The 19,846-nt window shown below is 49.4% G+C and overlaps 7 protein-coding genes across 7 annotated transcripts; 3 read left to right on the forward strand and 4 right to left on the reverse strand.

Annotated features, from left to right (window-relative positions):
• Nucleotides 1-270: 270 nt before the first annotated feature.
• On the reverse strand, nucleotides 271-1,569 carry C8Q69DRAFT_266489 (putative mitochondrial outer membrane protein). The gene is made up of 3 exons (XM_028626749.1): nucleotides 1,054-1,569; nucleotides 745-984; nucleotides 271-686 (listed from the first exon to the last, which is right to left on the reverse strand). The coding sequence occupies exons 1-3, from the start codon at nucleotides 1,339-1,341 to the stop codon at nucleotides 288-290; spliced, it is 927 nt and encodes a 308-aa protein (XP_028485416.1). The 5' UTR covers nucleotides 1,342-1,569; the 3' UTR covers nucleotides 271-287.
• A 149-nt stretch (nucleotides 1,570-1,718) lies between these two features.
• Nucleotides 1,719-4,023, forward strand: C8Q69DRAFT_266446 (hypothetical protein). Its single transcript, XM_028626747.1, has 3 exons — nucleotides 1,719-2,130; nucleotides 2,187-2,347; nucleotides 2,403-4,023. Exons 1-3 carry the CDS (start codon nucleotides 2,096-2,098, stop codon nucleotides 3,809-3,811), a joined length of 1,605 nt encoding a protein of 534 aa, XP_028485417.1. The 5' UTR covers nucleotides 1,719-2,095; the 3' UTR covers nucleotides 3,812-4,023.
• Nucleotides 4,024-4,161: 138 nt separating this feature from the next.
• On the reverse strand, nucleotides 4,162-5,253 carry C8Q69DRAFT_467409 (DUF543 domain protein). Its single transcript, XM_028630624.1, has 4 exons — nucleotides 5,169-5,253; nucleotides 5,017-5,110; nucleotides 4,684-4,834; nucleotides 4,162-4,588 (listed from the first exon to the last, which is right to left on the reverse strand). Exons 2-4 carry the CDS (start codon nucleotides 5,098-5,100, stop codon nucleotides 4,530-4,532), a joined length of 294 nt encoding a protein of 97 aa, XP_028485418.1. The 5' UTR covers nucleotides 5,101-5,110; nucleotides 5,169-5,253; the 3' UTR covers nucleotides 4,162-4,529.
• Nucleotides 5,254-5,341: 88 nt separating this feature from the next.
• C8Q69DRAFT_266449 (Urb2/Npa2 family-domain-containing protein) lies at nucleotides 5,342-10,187 on the forward strand. Its single transcript, XM_028626748.1, has 2 exons — nucleotides 5,342-5,449; nucleotides 5,538-10,187. Exons 1-2 carry the CDS (start codon nucleotides 5,432-5,434, stop codon nucleotides 10,011-10,013), a joined length of 4,494 nt encoding a protein of 1,497 aa, XP_028485419.1. The 5' UTR covers nucleotides 5,342-5,431; the 3' UTR covers nucleotides 10,014-10,187.
• Nucleotides 10,188-10,267: 80 nt separating this feature from the next.
• On the reverse strand, nucleotides 10,268-11,405 carry C8Q69DRAFT_266521 (hypothetical protein). Its single transcript, XM_028626750.1, has 3 exons — nucleotides 11,222-11,405; nucleotides 10,655-11,161; nucleotides 10,268-10,579 (listed from the first exon to the last, which is right to left on the reverse strand). Exons 1-3 carry the CDS (start codon nucleotides 11,336-11,338, stop codon nucleotides 10,523-10,525), a joined length of 681 nt encoding a protein of 226 aa, XP_028485420.1. The 5' UTR covers nucleotides 11,339-11,405; the 3' UTR covers nucleotides 10,268-10,522.
• A 594-nt stretch (nucleotides 11,406-11,999) lies between these two features.
• On the forward strand, nucleotides 12,000-14,407 carry C8Q69DRAFT_266676 (putative uridine permease Fui1). The gene is made up of 4 exons (XM_028626751.1): nucleotides 12,000-12,323; nucleotides 12,397-12,467; nucleotides 12,522-12,771; nucleotides 12,830-14,407. Exons 1-4 carry the CDS (start codon nucleotides 12,212-12,214, stop codon nucleotides 14,107-14,109), a joined length of 1,713 nt encoding a protein of 570 aa, XP_028485421.1. The 5' UTR covers nucleotides 12,000-12,211; the 3' UTR covers nucleotides 14,110-14,407.
• Nucleotides 14,408-14,409: 2 nt separating this feature from the next.
• On the reverse strand, nucleotides 14,410-17,700 carry C8Q69DRAFT_467420 (putative oligopeptide transporter). The gene is made up of 7 exons (XM_028630625.1): nucleotides 17,134-17,700; nucleotides 16,375-17,052; nucleotides 16,013-16,294; nucleotides 15,682-15,945; nucleotides 15,406-15,583; nucleotides 15,012-15,301; nucleotides 14,410-14,895 (listed from the first exon to the last, which is right to left on the reverse strand). Exons 1-7 carry the CDS (start codon nucleotides 17,470-17,472, stop codon nucleotides 14,557-14,559), a joined length of 2,370 nt encoding a protein of 789 aa, XP_028485422.1. The 5' UTR covers nucleotides 17,473-17,700; the 3' UTR covers nucleotides 14,410-14,556.
• Between the last annotated feature and the right edge of the window lie 2,146 nt (nucleotides 17,701-19,846).

Genomic DNA, 19,846 nt, shown 5'->3' on the forward strand with positions numbered 1-19,846 from the left:
GAGAAGGCGGTTGATGAAGGTATGTTGGAGATGCTGGGGCCAAGGGCGAAGAGGTGGGTTGGGGTTAAGGTGTGGTTTGCGATTTGCCTTAGGAAAAAGGAGTGAGACAGATGAAAATCTGATGGCCCTCTCAAGCCAGTTAATAGGCCGTGTGATATATGATAATGCTGATGATGGTTATGCTCGTAATGTACATATCAGGACAAAAGAGCGTTTATGCGCTCTAACGGACGAAAGCGTGCCTCCCCGATGACATATTCCTAACTCCCTCTTTGTCGACTCATCTCTTAAAAGAATTTTTCAAACAAGTTGTCCCGGTGTTGTACGAGGTTCCTATACTTCCTCAATAGCTGCGCCAGTCTGTTGTGTTTCCAGCCCATGTTGCTGTCTAAGAGTAGATGTGTATATGCGAAGACGCTCGCATCGAATAGTCCGGGCGTCCTGCGGTTGAAGAAGTATTCATTATCTCCTAGAAGGGTTGACAGGGCCTCGAAGGCATTGTCGGCTTCGGCCTCAAGATCACTGACGTCAATGTAATCCGAGGTCTTTAGTAGCTCGTCACGCGCAGCCTGCTGAAGCTGAGTAGCTAGCACAGACCGGACGAGGGTATTCGATGTGGAAGGTTCAATATAACGTTTCCGCGCCACAGCGTCGAAATTGTCCTTGTCTAGGTATAGAGCATACAACTGCGTGCACGTCAGTGAGTGATTATGCGTAGTTTGCCCTCCATGCGATTCAACGTACCCATGCGTTTCGTATTCGAGTATCCAGTAGAGAGGCATATACTTCAAAGCGCATACTGATCTGCTGCTCTTCTTCGCAGTGGACCTGCTCAATGGCCCATTTCTGCAACTTATTCGAAGGGATGGGAACGAGAGTGTTCAGAGGAAAAGCCGGAAGGAGGTAGGGTAAAGCACCGGTTGGCGATGCGTGATTACTCGAGGGGACCGTATGGAAGTCAATGCCCAGGAATTTCAAGTATGCCTAAAAGCACACAATCTCCAGTTAGCGATAGCCCGCAGCAAGCAACATCCGTGGTATCATATTTCTCACCTGCCACCGTAGGCATTGCGGGTTGAATGATGGCTTCCCCAGTCTTGCGCCTTCATCATCTGTGAATATGAATAGTCGATTTCCATCGACTTCGTTTGCTGCACGATAAGGTAATTCGTTGGGAGGGTATGTTATCAGAGGGACTTTGTCGAATATGCGTTTTATCGGCGCAGGAACGGAAAAGATGCCTCGAGGCGCGGGTGTATTGGGAGCGCGGTTTTGCGCATCAGCGGCAGAGTCGTCGTCCGGCATGACTGCGCCGTGTCCATCGCGGCCTTTGGGCGGCATGGATGGTGAGGATCAACTGTTGCTTGCCAGAGGACAACTGTAGCATGTATACAACGCAGCGCGCAGGCCAGAGAAGGTCGGGTGAATGCAAGCTGTACCGGACGCTATACCGCTCCCGGCGCTGACAGATCAGGGCGGTGGGCGAATCCCGGCGTGAGCGTTAGTGTCGTTCCCCTCCCGTTTCGTCCGCCGCACTTTCGCATCTTCAAGGACCTGGTAGCGATCTCACTGGCTTCTCGTTTCTCATCCAGGACGTTGATTGAGCTGAGGCTGGCTCTTGCTCTGTGCTGAAGTACAGTCCATTGCGACTCACAGAGTCACAAGGGTCTCTTTTGGCCCGTGTGCCTCCGTTTTGTCTCAGCTGGTGGTGGAGTCTGATTCTTATCGATTAACTAACTATCAGACTCCGCTCTTCGTCATCCATCCAGGGCAGTGTGTCTGTGCTTGAAGGCAGTTCTATTTCGTTGTTGCCATACCTGGAGAAAGAATTGTTAGCTTGGGGTTTGCTTTCATCTGAAACCACAGGGACGATTCTATCTCGCGCTTCTTTCCGGGCGAGCGGGGTAATCGATCAATCAGTTTCGAGTTGCGCATCACCATTGAGGACCTTAGAGTCGAATTTCCTCCTCTGAAACGCATCATTGTTGGTCCACAGTTAGTCACTCTTTGGAAGAGTTCTGTTAAGGTTGCCGGACAATACTCTCGGCGCGCGGGCTCTTATGACGGGATACTGTCCTCGCAAATAACATTGACAATGCCTCTGGATGAGGAAGGAGCGAAGTGGTCTTGGTAAGAGATGGGTTATGTGCAGTTTATCACTGTCCAGTGTACTGATTGGATTCCAGCGAACCATGCATTCGTGGCCACCGCTCATCAAAATGTCAGCACTTTGATAGATTGATGATGAAAGTTCCCAAGGCCGGCCGGCCTCTGGCGAAATGCCCTCACCCGAAGGGTACATGTAGCTGTCAGAAGACATATGCCTTCATGGTCCGCATACCGAAGGGTGGGTTCCGAGAGGTGCTTTTTGTAATGGATCCAGACTGATGAGAGTATTCCAGGCTCAAGTTGTCTTTGCCGACCGTTATACAAAATTCCCATGGTGCCCGAGGATGGCCAACCATCCTCGACGTCTAGCCCTCCAGCACCTTCTCCTGCCCCTGGAAAGGTCCAGAAATCCAACAGACGACAGAGTAACCTTCAAGCCGCCCCAGAAAATATCGCCAGAGCGTTGGACTTTACGCCGGACTTCGCGAACCAGCAGATTCACAATGGAATATCCGCACCTGGCACTCCGTATTCTTTCAACTATCCGGAATTTGCTAGCTCATCTGGAACTCCCACTACAAACAACAAACATCCCATGATTCTGCCAAAGCAGAGCTCGGAAACGAATGTGCAGACCATAGCACCGCAGCCTAGTTGCTGCTCAAAGGAGCAACAACCGTTACCCCTGGTGGAGAAGAAAGGATCTTGCTGCGGCGGTACAGTGCCTGAAGCTACAGAGGAACCAAAACCGAAGTCTTGTTGCTCTTCAAAGCCAAAAGCCGCCCCTCCTGGTACGGATTCCGGAAACCCATTCCCACCGTGGCATCAATTCCCCTCTGGAAACCACCTTCTACACCAGAATCTGCAATTCTCGCCGCCTTACATTCAAAGTCCTGTCTATATGAACGGATATCATGTCCCGAATTCTGCGGCAGCAAACCCTGTGAGCTTTGTGCCCTCGACTATGCAATGGAGCAATGGGTTCGGTCCGTCTATGCAGCAATCGTTTGCAGGATCTGTACCGTATGGCAATATGGCCCCTCCCGCAGTGGTCGATGCGTCAAAACATGAGTGCAGCTGTGGAGATGACTGTCAGTGCTTGGGATGTGCTTCGCATCCCTTCAACAACACCACCAGGCAGCATATCCAGGAAATGGGCTACATGATGACCATTGGAGAGGAAGGCCAAAGTCCAGATGGATTGGACGGCAGTAGACAGTCTCCAGTGTCCGGAACAATGAGCCCTACTCTCTTTGGATACCCGGAAACCCCAGAGGGCACTACTTCCCTTGGTGGCGGCTGTTGTGGGAAAGCCGCGCAAAATGTGCCAGAACAAGGGCATCCTTCCCATTTCGATTATGGTCTGTCCGCACAGAATTCTTCGCATTACGATGCAGGGCAACATCTGATGCAGCCTTCCGAATACTACGAAGTCGAATATCCAGTTCCACTGCCGGGATCTTGTTCTGACATGACTGGGACTTGCCAATGTGGAAATGATTGCAGCTGCGTTGGCTGCTTGACACATAGTGGACACAACGGCATGCCACTTGAGGCACCGCATGACAATACTCATGCTGGCATGGAGGACTGTAGCGCTTCGCAGCGCTCACCAACGCATCCAGAGCCTCGGTTTGCGGCATTGGACGAATTCTCCTTATCTTCCCTGAGCCCACCGGCGATAGAGCCACAGCTCGTTTAGGGCGACATGACCACAAAAGCGAATGCATGTTATGGAACGACATTTGACTTTTCTTGGCGGGGAGAGAGGAGTTCTATCGGAATCATGATTAAGATACCCCTTGTTGAGTCTTTTAGCATTGATATAAAGTTTTGTCTAAGGAAAGAGGGAAAAAAGGATGGGGCGTGCATGGAATCCCCTCTCCCAGGTCAATGTCTTTCCGCAAGGAGTGCATGGATGGCTTCGGTTCACGTTTGCGTTCAATCGGTACATAGATTATGTGTTATAGATCATGACGGACTTGATTATATGAACGGTGTATTTAGCATCTATATCTGTCGACTCTCAAATCATTAACATATCACTTGATACAGAAACAGCAGTATACGCATTTATTTGTTGCCGTTGCGAGTGAAGATCTCGAGAAAGGCATCAGGTAAACTACATGATGTCATTCTTTTACATGGACCATGATGGCCGGCAAATATACATACAAGCATCCTCTTTCAGCGAGGTCTCTACCCGTTCCCCTGAGATGCATCTGTACAGTATCGTACATTGGAAATATATTGTCCTGTCTAGTATGTTTATGGAACTCGGAGTTAATCTTCCTGTCATAGGCTTCATTTTCAACGGAAATGCTGTGGCACAGGAGCATGAACGAGTTCCCACAGGATGTCTCCAAACCTGCTGTATTTTCCGTCAAGCCCTCAACGTCCTACTGCAAGGCGGACTAAGCTCACGATTTCTGCTGGCGCAGGGCGGCGGTCACGGGGGTGTCGCCTCGTCGGAAGGAAGCTGAATAGAATAATCAGCATTATAGTCCGGGGCCTTCTTCGACTGGAGGAGTAACTTGGCCGGCTCATGCCGCACCGATGATGGATTCCACATACCGTCAGCCTCTTCCCATGCCCGTCCGGCACCGAATCCCAGACCAACCCAGGCGGGCCAGGCTCTCCGCTTGAACAAGAGAACAGAGAAAATAACACCGAAGGACAGGCCGAGAGAAGATTTAATGATCATGGAGGAGATAGCACGGTCCCACTGTTACAAGAAACGAGTCAACATCTGTCTTAGCCGATAACCCATTCGCGCATTGCTTTTCTTGAGGTAATGCCTCTGCCCAGGGTGGAATAAACGCTTTATGCCATTGCGCACACCGTATGCACGCAGGAATTGTTGCTGAAATAGCAAACTGTAATAGAGAGGTCGCGTGCGGTGTTTACCTTTTCGTTCAGCAGAGTCTCACTGACCGGTCTGGCGGACCTCGCGACCGGCACGACCGCCCGGGAATCGTTCGAATCGGCCATTGTGACGGACCTGGGAGTCGCGACGGTCAGTATCCTAGGAAATCGAGTCGACAGGATTGTATACTCACTTTCTTCGAGAGAAAAATTAAGAGACAACGATGTAGAGGGGGGAGTATAGTAAGAGCCGGACTGGGCGGTTACGAGGTTCATCGAGCTCCTTTGGGAGGACTGGCTGTCGCGGCGGTCCGGAAAAACTAAATCGGGCGGGCCGCGATGGTCGACTTACCGCCGAGCTATTGCGGCATAATTTTTTGGAAGAGTAAATGAGATGCCGCAAACGATAATAATACCCCGCGGACTGAGCGAGTGATACTGTGACGTCTCTGCAGAGATGGCTCCTATTGCGGAGGTGAGTGTTATTCTGTCAGATTGTCATTCTGGCCTTTCCCATTAAAATCTAACGTTTATCTGAACTGACAAAGGATTCTTCTATGCAGCGTTCGCGCTCGTCCCAAGAGGCTCTGCTTCAACTGGAGAAGGGCACCGGTAGCCCCGTCACGCAACTCGACGAAGCCGCACGCATTATTGGTATAGATCTGTCTCTGTGTGCCAGCCATCCGAGAGTGGATCGCGAAATCTCTCTTCGCGAAACCCCTGCCCCGAAGGAAGAATGGGTTCTCCGCTGGCTGTTGAAAAAGCTCAAGGCCGGAAACGCCTACCGGGTCGAGCCTGGCTCGTTTCTTCTTTTCCGCCAGCTTATCGACCGTATTCCGCTGAAGACTCTGGCGGCGACATTGAGCGATTACAAGTTTTTACCAGTGTTGGGGGATGTGTTTAGTGATCTGGAAAACGGCATTCTCTCGACGGCTACGGAACTCTCGTCCGACCCTCTTCTCTCCGGTTCTGAGTCGAGTCACACTTTGAGCGCATCGTCTAGCAGGGAAGATGGCGACAAGAAAGGGAAAAAGAGAAAGAGAGCCAGCGATTACGGGGACGCTATGGATCTGGACAACCCTCAGCCTAGCCACAGGTCCTACCTCTTGGCCTTTACCCGGACTCTCGATACGCTGTACTCTCTGGTGAATCTGGCGAACAAAACAGAAACTACGGACGATATAGCGACTGCTCATCTGAAGCATGCGCTCAGGGACCAGCCGGAGGCGGTGGCCAAAATCTTGGGTAAATCGTTTAAGATAGGTTCAGTGGCCACCGAAGAATACTCAAGAGCGAAATTAGATACCGAGCTGCGGCATCTATTTTATGTTCTACCTGCTGCTTTGGATTTGTGGGATCTGAGATCCTCTCGCTTGGACGATGGGGAAAGCAACTCTAGCAATGATAGTTTTGCGAACTACTGCTTCCCTCAGGCTCTACGGCTTCAACTGGCAGCTCGCAGTGCCTCAATCGATTGCGACGAGAGAGCTCAGATGATACATGGAATCGAGCGGTTAGTCGCGCTGCACGTCGTCTTACCAGCCCGTGCCGCCTTTTTCTCCAAAGGTGGCTCCGGCATTGATTACTCCTCAGGTGAACCTGATTGGAGCCCTGTGCAGCCCGTCTCAGATGCATTCCGGCCATACTTGCGGGAGAAAGGAGTGCAAAAAGCGAGTTCACCCAAAGGAACTGTCGAAAGAAAAACAGTCGACGAGGGTGAGGTCGCCAAGACCAGTTCGTGGACAACTGCGCAATTGCTTCCCACTTTCCTGGACATCGCCATCCGCTCGGTGCCTCGAGATACCTTCCGGAGACAGACGCATGAAGTCCCTTGGCTGGAGACGTTGTTCGTTGCCATCGCGGAACTTACATTCTCAATTGTGAAGGAGGACAATGGATCCGATGTTATTGCTACCTTTGTTCCTATCTTGGAGCAGCTCTTCCGTGTCATTCTCGATCGGAAAGTTCAGCTTTCCCTGCATACTCTGCTCACCCATGCTGCTTATACTGGTCTTTTGAAGGATGACCTCAAATTGGTCGAGTGGAATTTGACAGCACTACTGATGAAGCTTGGCGTCGACATTTTCCTTCCAAACTCCGGTCTAGAGGATTCGTCACGCCTTTTGGGAGCTCTGCTGGAGAAAATTACATCGTATTGGACAGGCCGCATCCCTCTCGATGAGGAGACATACTATGTTATAAAAACGGGTGTTGTCATCCCGCTTCTCCGTGGCTTTGCAGCCGCTCGAGCTCTGCCAACTTTCGTCCAACTGTGGCGTGAGCAACTGATGGCCGTGGAGTCTGCTCGCTCGAAAGCGGGTGGTTTTACAGCCATCTCCGTCTGGGAGGATGACGATGTAGCCAATGCTTATAGTGATGTTCTGAAGACATCGCTCACTCCATCCCAGGTTATCTCCCAAGTCCAGACCGCAGGGACTGAAATGAAAGCTGAGAATGGGAGGGTTGCTGATACCCCCGTTTCTTACGCTTGTCTTGTGATTGTGGAGGCTGGTTTGAAGAATATTCTGCAAACAGAAAGCTCTGCTGAGAAGAACGAGACACTTGGCTCTTTGATAGAGACCGTGGCTCGTACTATCTCGTCTAAGCAAGATCAACATTGGCGGTGGCGCCTATGGAGATTTGCTACAAGCGTGTTTGGTGACCCGTCAAAATCAGCTGAAATTGGTGTCACCGATTCCGGAAATGATTTGGTCGAGAGGGCTGCAAAGATTATACTCCGTTTTCATAAGAAGTCGAAGAAGGCTAGCACTGATTATATGGAGATATTGGAGGCGTATCGTTTCGCCCTTGCCCTTTCTGAGCAAGACGTGGAATCTAGATATACGACACAACTTGAGGAAGTCTCCGAAAGTATTTCTTCGTTCCTGAAAACGATCTCAACTGGTCAACATGATGCCTTGGTTGAGGGAGCCTGGAATGGACGTGTCGAAACAGTCAATTCTCCCACTGCTCTTGCAACAGGCTATCTCGTGACTCTTTTGAGGACCCCGGAAATCTGGCACAAATTGAAGAACGACACCCGACGTGCTCTGTTCAACGAGATGCTTTCGTTGGCTGCTGCGCAACGGGGGCTGGTGTCTGAAGCGTCGCTAGACTCTCCACCTTCTCAGACTCGTTTCTTCCAGGTCTGGGCAGGACTCGCTTCACACGCATACCTTCTCAATGCCCCGTACATTGTCAGCGATCTTGTTGTCGTACTCGCGGATCGCCTGAAAAATGACGCATCTAACCGTGAGCTCATAGTCAACAGCCTTCAAAGGATTCCACCATTGCTCATTTCGCGTCACCAAAGGGGTGTTCTGCTAGACTTGCTCCAGGATATTATCCTTCAGGCTAGCTGCCCCCTCGAAATCTGCGCTGAGATGCTCTCTTTGATGGCAAAGCTTGCCGAATTACCCAAGTCTCCTGCTTCCCTGACGAATGACTGGGACGCAGTCTGGAAGATTGCAAAGGCTGTATCCCTCCAAGGAACAGATACCGACTTGCGGGTTTTGAGATCATGTCGCAGTCTCTACCGTGCTGTGGTCTCCAAATTCCTTCTTTCTGCAGAGGAAGATCGACAGAAAATGTTCAAAAAGACATATCGCAAAGTCTCTTCGGCGGTTTCCAAGCTGGAGTCCATTGACTACAACTCTCTGAGCGAGTTCCTCGTTAGAATATCTACCTGTCAAATCCTAGAGAACCGTGCGCGGATACCAGATGTGTTTGATGAGGAGGAACTCACTACGTACCGTCAGAAGCTATTCAAGCTACTAGTGTCGGACCTATCCTCGTTTAGGGATCGTCTCAGACAGGGCGCTGATGAAGACAGGATATCCCTGATGAAAATACTAGATGCGCTGGAAGACTTTGAAGATCTTGCAAGAAAAAGCAAGAAGGTCGACAAATATCTAGCCAGTATCGAGGAGTCCGTGACCGAGAACGAGGTAGATTCCATCTCCTCACTGAAGACTCTTGTCCGACGACGCATCCTCGCTAGCCGTGACTACGAGAGGGATGTCTCTCCTTTGGTCCAGTCTGCACCGGTCTTCCCTATCCAGCAGCTTTATGGCGAAGAACAGAAACTCTTTGTCCACGACACGGTCAGTCGATTCCGTTCAATGTCTACAGAGGACCTTGTCACTGCCATCCAGAGTATACGGGAAGGAGGATTTGTCGACAGCGACGCTCCTTATCGGCTGCTTCTGGCGGCTGTGGCCGTATCCGCGTTGCCGCCGGTCGAGGAGAAAACGAATGGACCATCGCAGGAACTATCCTCTCTGTGTACGGCAGTGACCGAGTCTCTCCCTGAAAGCACCTCGATCGAACAATTCTCTCTGGCGTGCGAATGTCTAGATGTACTTCTCCGCACGCACCCTCGTGTTGTCACCCAGTGGAATGTCGACAACATCCTTGCATCCATTTCCGCATGTGCTTCCAGCTCTGGACCAGAAATCAGCCCCGAACATGCAGGAACCATGTACACACGCCTCTGTCGCCTCTTGGGCGTCCTGTTAGGTCTCTATCGACAGAAGCTCGGTGGTCGATTCCACCTCATTGTGCCTGTTATGCAGCGTCTGTTGAACTGCCTCTTCCCGCCGGACAAGAGACGAATGCGATCTACCCGACAAAAGGTGGCGCGTAGCTATCCATACTGGCTGGCACCCCTCGACGCTTCGCATGCCGTTCACTACACGCGCCTGCTCACCTCTCTGTGCGATCCGACCGTCTCTGCCGTATCCCGGCCGACTCAATCAGGCCCGGGCCACGAGGCCCTGACTGATCAGACCAAGAAGGCCAAGCGCGTTGCCGGACAGTATCTGCAGTACGTGGTCATGGAGTATGCCGAGTGCTCTCTCCGCGGTGCACTCAAGCCTGAGGTCAAAGCTGCCGTGATCCCGGGTCTGTATGCGGCCCTGGACGTCATGTCTCGGGACACGATGCGCGCCTTGAACGCCGGTCTGGACGTGTCCGGACGAGCTGTGTTCAAGGGCTTGTACGACGACTATGTGAAGTTCGGCAAGTGGAACAAGGGTTAATGTTGGATTGTTATTATGTTGCAGCGATTATGCGCTGGAGGAAAAGTGTAATTGCTGGAAATGTGTATAAAGAACTAGATAAAGCACTTATAATATACCCATAGAATTCGACATCACCTTGCTAGTTCGGGTATATCTTAAGCGCATATGCCTCCACGGTGGCCATGGAATGGGAGCATCAATCATACTTGGCAACGTTGCGCTGTGTAATCCAATTTTTACAACCTAATGTAGCACGTTACTGCTAATGCGATCTCAGAGGTCACAAACATCGTGTTTGTTTCACACCCTTTTCATCACATTGATCTCGATTTATTTCGATCCAGTTTCTTTCAGGACAAGGCAACATGCCTCGTGGCACTTGCTGCTGCGGAGCATACGGGAGCCGCACTGCTGCTCCGCGCATCGAAGCTGAAGAGTTCCGTCAAGCTTCGACATCCGCGCTCAGACCGGAGCCTATGGCCAATGTAAAGATCATCTGTGAGCTGTGCGCTAATCTGCTGGGCCACTTAAGTACAATAGAAGAGATATGCTTTGACAAGCTTTCCTTTCTTGACGTCTTCGTCCTGTTTGTGTCAAAATATCAATCAGCAATTATATATAACTAGCCGGTCGATAGCCTCATAAGGCAAGACACTCACCATATGATGCTTGAAGGAGACGACTATTCCTTCTTCCTCTCTCAGAAAGCTCCTTTGCCTCTCAGTAATTTGATCTTCATGGTAAGTGTCAGCCCTGTCAAAATCGATCCAGATGACTCGATCAGGGTCAGGGTCATCCTTGACCAAGAGCATATTCCGTGGTTTGGTATCGCCGTGAAATATCAATGCCTTGTGAATCTCCTTAATCCCTTCAATAAACCTATCTGCCCGCTCAGTGGTATAGTTATGCAGATGGATCATCTCCACATTCGGAAGATATTCTAGTAAAATTGCACTAGGAGGATATTCATCCTCTACAAACATATTCAGATGTGGTTGGCAAGGTCTCGGATCAAACTTGTCCATGCTACCGTAAAACTGCGGGACAATTCTGCGATCACAGAGCCCGCGCTCCTTTAGTCGCCGATATGCATCGCGCTCGCAGACATTTATATCTAGCTCACGATCCGTTACCTCATAAGGCAGTCGTGGACCACGTCCATGATGCTATAAGAAAGGTTACTGGTTAGATTAACTATGAGACTTAGTTAGGGCTGACTACCTAACCACTTTCATGACGCATGTCTGATTCCGGATGACGACAAGAAATATCACAGAGAAATCAGAACTGAACAGGTGTTGCTTAAACGTAATCTCAGAAGGCTTCACATCAGTCAACTCCATCTTGTCTAATGATTGGGATAAGATAATAAGGAAATGGGAGCAGTGTAGAAGGTAGGTTAGGTAGTTGTTCCGTTTGTTAAAGGTTAGTTAGGTAGCTGGAAAGGACGGGAGACGAAGCTCCGGATCATCGTTAATCCGAGCCAGACGGCAACTTTCCCTCTTGGTCTGTCTGGTCGCCCACAGATCCCCTAAGTAGATACTTGGAACAAATCACAAAATAATAATATATGTCAGTAAACTCACCAAAGTAGGCCAACGTAAATCAACCGTTGTAACAAGTACTTACCTAGTTACTACTACATATTAAATGGATTACTCGATCCCATCGAGTCACCGTCTTGGGTCTATCTCGGCCAGCTCCGCACCCGGCGAGCCACGGTGGAGCTTATCTCTGCGCTAGATATTATTATTCGTATATTCCCCGCGCTGGTCTTGAGGTCTGGCTTTAATTTAGTATTTCTGCTTACTCGACGCGATCGAGCAACGGAAAATGATAAGCCAGTCGACTATCATCGGTGATAACCATGTTTTTGCCATCGCTTCCCGCACGGCCCAAGGGTATTACTGATAATGATCCCTTGTCCAAGACCATGGGGAAAGCTACATATATCGTTCTTCCCCCCCGTGGAGGATGTAGAAGTCACAAGATATACTAGTATCCATCCCGCATTCCTGTCTAGTCTAGAATCTAGACATTGTCTCCGTTCTCCTCCGTCCATCTATCACGACGTCACTGTGATTGCTACGCTCGAGGCGTACAATTCACCGACGCCATAACCAAAGGACGACAGAGGAACATCCGTACACTCTCGTTTAATTGTTTAATTCCTTCCTGTCGGGATTTCCTGACTGCTGGAAAGCTAGCTGCCCGTCATGGCGCTCAGGCTGCGAGCCAAAAGATGCATCGACAAGCTGGCAGTGTCGGGCACGGAGCCGGGCCTCACCCAGACCCAGCTCATGTTGATCAATGAGGATTTGAAACCAGGTGAGTTTCCTGAAGATGGACCGCATTGCATGTGTCGAGAGCGCCGTGTGCTCATACAGATGGTTGTATCTAGTCGAACCCGAACGGCGCCAATGGAGTGCATGGAACTATGTCGGATTCTGGATTGCGGACTCTTTCAACATCGTGGGTCCTCCTTGATCGGAGAATGGGTGTGGACATGAACTAAATACCCGCCAGAATACGTGGATGATCTCCTCCTCAATGATCGTGGGCGGCCTGTCCTGGTGGCAGTCCTGGATCTGTGTCTGGGTGGGCTATTTCATCGCCGCCTGCTTTATCTGTCTGACAGGAAGGATTGGAGCCACCTACCACATCTCCTTCCCGGTCGTCACAAGAGCGTCTTTCGGCATCTGGGGCTCATTGTGGCCGGTCTTCAATCGAGCCGCTATGGCCTGCATATGGACGGGAGTCCAGTCATGGATTGGAGGTGAGATAGAATCGCATGCTATCCTACCCTACCTCGAGCACAGCTGACAGCTCTGCAGGTGAATGTATCACCCTGATGATCACCGCTATCTGGCCGAGTTACGCACGTCTGCCGAACTCGATGCCCGCAAGCTCCGGTACGACGACGAAAGACTTTGTCAGTTTCTTCCTTTTCTGGCTGTGCATGCTCCCGGCCATCTGGTTCCCCGTGCACAAGATTCGCCATCTCTTCACGGTGAAGGCATACTTTACACCTATTGCTGGCATTGCCTTTTTCGCCTGGGCAATTCATCGAGCCAACGGCATCGGTCCCATCGTACATCAACCCAGCTCCGTACATGGAAGTGACCTGGCGTGGGGCGTCATCAAAGGCATCATGTCGTCCATCGCCAACTTCGCGACCTTGATCGTCAACGATCCGGATTTCTCCCGCTTCGCCAGAAAACCCAGGGATGCCCTTTGGTCCCAGCTCTTCACCATTCCAATCGGCTTCGCCATCACATCCTTCATCGGTATCATTGTCTCGTCCTCCGCGACGGTGCTCTTTGACGAGGAAATCTGGAACCCACTTGATGTCCTGACGAAATTCCTCGAAGGAGCCAGTTCCGGCGAACGCTTCGGTATCTTCATCATCTCTCTAGGCTTCGCTCTGGCCCAGCTAGGTACCAACATCGCAGCCAACACTGTGTCCGCTGGTACGGACATGACCGCGCTATTTCCCCGATACATCAACATCCGACGAGGAGGCTATGTCTGTGCTGTCATCGCACTTGCCATGTGCCCGTGGAAATTACTCTCCAGCTCGAACCAATTCACCACCTATCTCTCCGCATACTCCGTATTCCTCTCCTCGATCGCCGGCGTTATCGTCTGCGACTACTACTTTGTGCGCAAAGGATACCTGAACATCAAGGAACTATACAGTGCGCGCAAGCGCAGCCCTTATTTCTACGTATACGGAGTCTCCTGGCACGGCTACGTGGCTTATATCTCTGGAATCCTCATCAACATTGTCGGTTTCGTCGGTGCTGTCGGCCGTAATGTCCCCGTTGGAGCTCAATATATCTACAATTTGAATTTCTTCGCAGGGTTCATCGTCTCCTCTGTGGTGTACTACATCCTCACGCGAGTGGTGAGGATTCCTGAGACGAGTGAGACGTGGAATGAACTCGATGTCGATGTCGACAACCTCCAGGTCGCATACGGCGAGGAGGTTAGCGTTGGTGAGGCCACCGATGAGGATGTTGTCATTCCCGGGGATCAAAAAGTTAATAGTTCGACCTCGAAACTTTCTGGGAAAGACAAAAAGGAACCGCCCGTTCAGGATCTTTTGGTATAGGCATGATAAAGATATATGTGCTATGGTGTTGGGTCATGAGAACCATGTTGGTGGTTTTATGAATTTCTGTATATACCCCTTTTCGTTTGTATAGGACTTGTATCTCTTCTTTGGCTAGTGTTCAGCAATGAACGCGCTCATCTTTCGTCACTTGGAATGAAGTATCACTAACTATCCCACTTAAAAGATAACTGATTCCCAAACCATTATACCGAGCCTAACATCGAACGAGGACCTCATTGACCAGATCTCTCTCTGTTAGTTTACTTATGATTAATTATATCCAGCGTCTTGATGTAGTATGAGTCTGGTATATTGTATATAATTTTAATAGCAATCGCCTGCCTATTCACGAGCCCCTATCTAGTACAGATAGACCACTAGGTCGCCATGAGTCGTATCCTATTTATTTCAAGCTGCATATCCAAGCCCGCCTACTTAACCTAATCAGTTCGTCGCAGGACAAAAGTCGTAATTGCCATTAACATTATTCCCCCACCATGTCGGAAAAGGAACCGACCTCCCACCAGCCCCAAAAACAGCAAAAGACAAAATAAACAACACCGTCAGACTCGCCCCATCAAAAGCGCCCGTGACTAGATACGAATAATCCTTGAAGATCCGCGGATGGTAGTTCCGGAGGTAATATTGGACGAAGAATCCAGCTGAAAGCTGGCTCCAGATGACGCAGGTTTGGCTCTGGTTGTAGGGGATGTAGCCGGCGTATTGGATGAATTGGGGAAAATTGAAATCCTTGAGTGAGAAGTTTCGAATCTTGGGGATGAACTGGGTGTGCGCTCAGAAATCAGTATGATATGAGAGGAAGGAGGGAAGGAAGATATCAGGTAAGGAATGGTGGATAGTATTAAGGGGGTCATGTATGTATGTATATAATAACGTACCTGAACAACGACACGATGAACAACGACGGCGCCAGCGCCTATGGCAAGTCCAATAGGTACAATCTCATACGGGGTACCTGTCCGATAAAGGTATTTGGAGAGCGCCCACGAAGCCGCGTTGGTATTATACGCCTGGATGGTCGCGCCACTCCAGGAAGAGTCACCGTTGCCTTTGATGAGGATTTCGGAATTGCCTGTAACGATGGCGATCATTACGGCGTAATTGATGAAAGCGCCTAGTATAGTACCGTAGCATTGAGTGATGAACATGACGCGGGGAGGAATCTTGACTGTATTTGCATTGGATTGGGGTCAGTATGTATGTACCTTATGTATGTATGTATGTATTAGAGGTCCATGGACAGGATAGGATAGGATAGGACAGTAAACGTACGGTATTCACCCATCTTCAAGTCATTGCATAGGTTGACTGTGTTGGAAATGGTGTTGTGTGACCAACAAGCAAAGTACATGTTACCGACGGGGCGGCCGGGGAGGATCAGACCTGCCATTAGTTTTGAGAGGTTATTCGTAGCGATACCATTACCATAACGAGAGTAGAGGATGGCGCTCTTGAGTAGTTGTCAGAAAACTTTCACTCTGTAAGGAAGGAAAGAAACTTTTGATATATAAGGGAATATAACTTTGGCATAAAGGGGATATTACTCACAAAGGGTGCAAATACTATTCCAACCACTAGCGACACGATGTATGCCCAAACGGGAAGGGTAATGTTCTCCTTGATAACGACGACGAGACCGATGACGAAACTGAAAACGAGCACGGAAACGTACCACCACCATGGTGTTTCCTTGTAATGCTCCGCCATATGTGCATGATGTCGATCTTCATAGGTCGCTTTTTTTGCGTTCTTGTATGCCTTTTTTATGTCCCCGCCCCAAAAGAGGAAACAGTGGGCGACCATAGCGCCGATCTAGGATATCATTCAGTCAGTGACTGCACGAGTGATTAATTGAGGCATGTTAGGATCTGGTGCTTACGGCAGCATTCGCCATGAACATTGCATACGCGAAGGTCCCGCTAAGTTTGGGAATACCGTACTTGGCCAAACCGGACGTATCGAGCACACCACCGGGGAAAATTTCGGCGCTAGGGTACGTTGTGCCGTTCTTTGATAGAAGTTGCGTCGACATGAATGGGAGAGACTTTGAGCCCCAGGCGTTACCGTAGTAGATGGCGAGCATCACAATATAGCAGACGAGGAAGCCTGCCGCAGCATTGGCTTGCAGCTTAAGAGGAAGGGAAGTCTGGTAGGAAGTGATCTGCAGAAGGTTAGTCTCGTTCACGTAGTATATATATATATATATATATATATATATATAGGAATGATAATCTATCTTACATATTGCCAGTCGAAAGAAAAACTGAAGAGCCCTAATCCCTCGTTGTTGACAGACCCGCCAAAGAGGGTTGTCAGTATAGAAGCAGTGTTACCAGTAGCATGCATTGAGGCTAGGCAGGGAATGGAGATAGAGTTGAGCCATGGCCAAATATAGGCAGGGAACCACTCGTAGGAGAACATGGCCGCAAAAGCATACCAAAAGTATCGGAGAGGTTTGGAGCCCTTCAGGTTCTGCCAATGAAGACCCTGAAGAGTTTTCACCACAGGAAGAGTGCCCCAGTAAACTGCATCGACTTGCCAGACGGCAATGGGACGCATGATACCGGCAAGGCCGTAGCCAAACAATCCAATCGAGATGGTACTCAAGACCACGGTGGTCGCAGTTAGGGGTAGGTTATAGAAGAGCTTTTGCGCAGCGAATACAGTGCTAACATCGGCGCCATTGGAGGCGGATGTTGCAGTAAGAGAGCATACCGCGTGCTCTTTCAGATTCCAAGGCCCGTAGTTGAAAAAGGAGATGATCCTGATCCATAGGGGAGGTCTTCCCTGACCACCTCGCTCCCTCCATCGGGCCTCATATCGATCACCCCGGGGGAGAAATGCGGCCCATGCTTTTCCGAGAAAATAGGCAATGACCACAATAAAAGTGCCTTGAATAGTTACATAAGTCGGTTTGAACTGGGCGGTCAGTCAGCCTATGTCGTACACAATGGAGGCGTAGACCGTTGAAGCCCACACATGTTAACATGTTTAACTCACGGTGTAGATCTGGGTCATAACAGCCTGAAAACATGACAGCACCGAGGCTAGGAAGAGACTCCGGAAGGTCAACGCAGGCTCGCTGTCGTCCCGCAGCGGCAGCAGGTATTTGGCGGCATCAGCACCTGTGACGATTGTGGTCTCGTTACCGCCAGTGCCATCGTCATGATAATGTGGGATAGCATTGATCTCTGTGTCCAGTACGAAGGCATCATCTTTGCTGATTTTTTCCTGGCCAGCAGCGAGGCCATCTTCGTTGACCATTTGATGGCTGGGAGACGAGGAGACCGTGCTATCGGCAGAGTCAAGAGCACCCATAGCGATAGCAGAAGCCGGCATTTTGCGTGGAAGTGAAGATCAAAGACGTTGCGCACGATCTCGTCGCCTCGACACCTCAGTAGAGCTTGTCTTATACTCAATGATGGATATAAAACAGTGGATGGTGTAATGCAAATATGGAATTGCTTGTCATCGCATCGCGTCTTTGGTGGCTACTATTTGCAATGGAGGCCAGGGTTCTGGAACACATAAAGAAGATTCGTTTCAGTTCAGTACTGTAGATAACAGAAATACTACTAGCCATCGGCGGGCTCCTAGCACGCGCCTCATATTCTGTATGCAGTGTCCAGGTTAACTAAACTCGAAAATGTAACCCTTTTATCCTGTCTTTATAACGGACAGTGACACGGTGGCTGGAGTCCAGACAAATTAGTCCCACGGCAGATATGTAGTAGCGCTATGGTTCAACGCCAGCCTAAGATATTGACCTTTTTGTTAGGCTAGCGGTCGTCAAATGGCATCCAAACCAGCTTATCCTATCGTCCAACACATGTACAACATCACGCATTGGCCCCTCCAAAAAAATAGGAGTGAGGGATAAGGACCTAATAGGACGCGGGTTAATTGGTGGGGTATCACACTTATAGCACCGTGTTAGCGAGGATGTCCTTATTTTAGTTAGAAATGAGATGATCAAAAGATATCCGAGCGACGTTGCTAACTTAGCTTCGGATATTTCCGTGCTTCGATCACCTGGTGCACGTTCCATGTGTTTTCCCTCAGGTGAGCATATGGAGTTGGAAAGTACAGGTAGTAATGAACTTATCTGTATCAGGCAGTGTTTAGGAATTCTTCTTCATGAACCGATGATTTATGGTCACCAGAGCGTTTCGTCCAGTTAATCGCTTGAGAAAGGCGCTTTGGGAATCAAAATAATGAAGTAGCATTTGATCTTGGTTTATTTATTTATGTTTTGTTTTCATGAAAATTGCAAAGACCATTTAGATTTGGTATACCTGGGAGATAAGCATTTTATGATAAGAGTGGTTAGAATATGACTCGTTGAGGAGTGGTTGTTGGATTTGACAGGAATGTTACTCAGACATTATTATAATCAACAGAAGCAAAAATGGCTACCTCGACCATCATGGCAAAGGCATTAAGGAATATGTTAAAGCAGTACACTAGAGCATGTCCGACTTCGATAACACTAAAAGGAGAGTCCGGATGGGCAGGAGTAATAGTTTGGATGTAATCCATCGGAGCCCTCATGTTAAGCTTCCAAACGTTGGAGAATCTCAAGAGACTAAAGCGGGAAATGGCTAAAAAACAAATAATGCTTACCGACATTTCCCGGTGAGCTCTTCAGGATGCTTAATGTAGGCTGAGAGTCTATCATGTGCAATATTTAAGCGTTCACAATAGTTAGTATACGTTCATAAGTGAGCTAAGTTGTGCGCAAGAAGTACCTAGTGACCGACTTAATCTCCAATCATGTAAACCATCGGTGTCAGACAGAAGAGGAACTCAAAACCTATAGTACATGTGTGCTACATGTATGCTACTTAATAGATAAGGTCCCCAAATCGAGGCTTTCGTCTATCGGCACACGGGGTCTTTCGGCTACTGTTCTTATTGACGCCGGCTCCCTTTTCCAAATTCCTGCTCCATCGTGTGTAGATTTCGTCTATCTCCGAGATTTCAGCAGAATCTACGAGTTCAGGCCTCTGTATTGCAGGGTCCTGCTGATATGAGATCAAGGTGCCTTTCATGCAGCTGTCCATGATCCCGTATTGCAAGGTCTGCCGAGGGAAGGCGAGAGATAATATAGATAGCCATATACTAGAAAGCCGACGTTTCAATCTCAAGGTGCGGCTGATTGTGAAACTCAGCAGCAGACTCCTGGAATGTGATTGAACAACCACGATTCAGTCTTCTTATTAGCCTCAGCCTAGTCATTCCGTGAGAAGTAATACTGCTCTCCTTCTCCTCTCTCATATAAGTCGGCCTTGTAACCATTGCCATCACAATTGGACAAGACGCCTGAACAATGATGGCCTGGGCTTCAGATTGCTGCGACAGGGTGATGGAGACGCAAGGTAATTGTAGATATTCCCGAGGATGTCCTCCAAGAAGATGGCGAGAATAAATATCGCCCAAGGCAAGCGCAAAGCTTGGAGAGATCCTTCACCTCAAAAGAACTTCAGCTTTTCGGGACATCAATATTAGAGACAAGCCTCCGGCTAGAGTTTTCCTGTGTCGCAGTGACTATGACGAAGTAATGGCAGATATTGGCCCAGAGATCACCGAGGCACCTAAATATGCTACGACTGATGAATAAAATGGTACGCTTTCCCAGCTTATCGAGAGCTTCCGCACTGGTGACTATCAGGCTTTCCGTTCCGCCCACGAAAGACTTGAGGAGACCGAACGC

The sequence above is a fragment of the Paecilomyces variotii genome (assembly GCF_004022145.1).
Source record: "Paecilomyces variotii strain CBS 101075 chromosome Unknown C8Q69scaffold_5, whole genome shotgun sequence".
Lineage (NCBI taxonomy): Eukaryota > Fungi > Ascomycota > Eurotiomycetes > Eurotiales > Thermoascaceae > Paecilomyces > Paecilomyces variotii.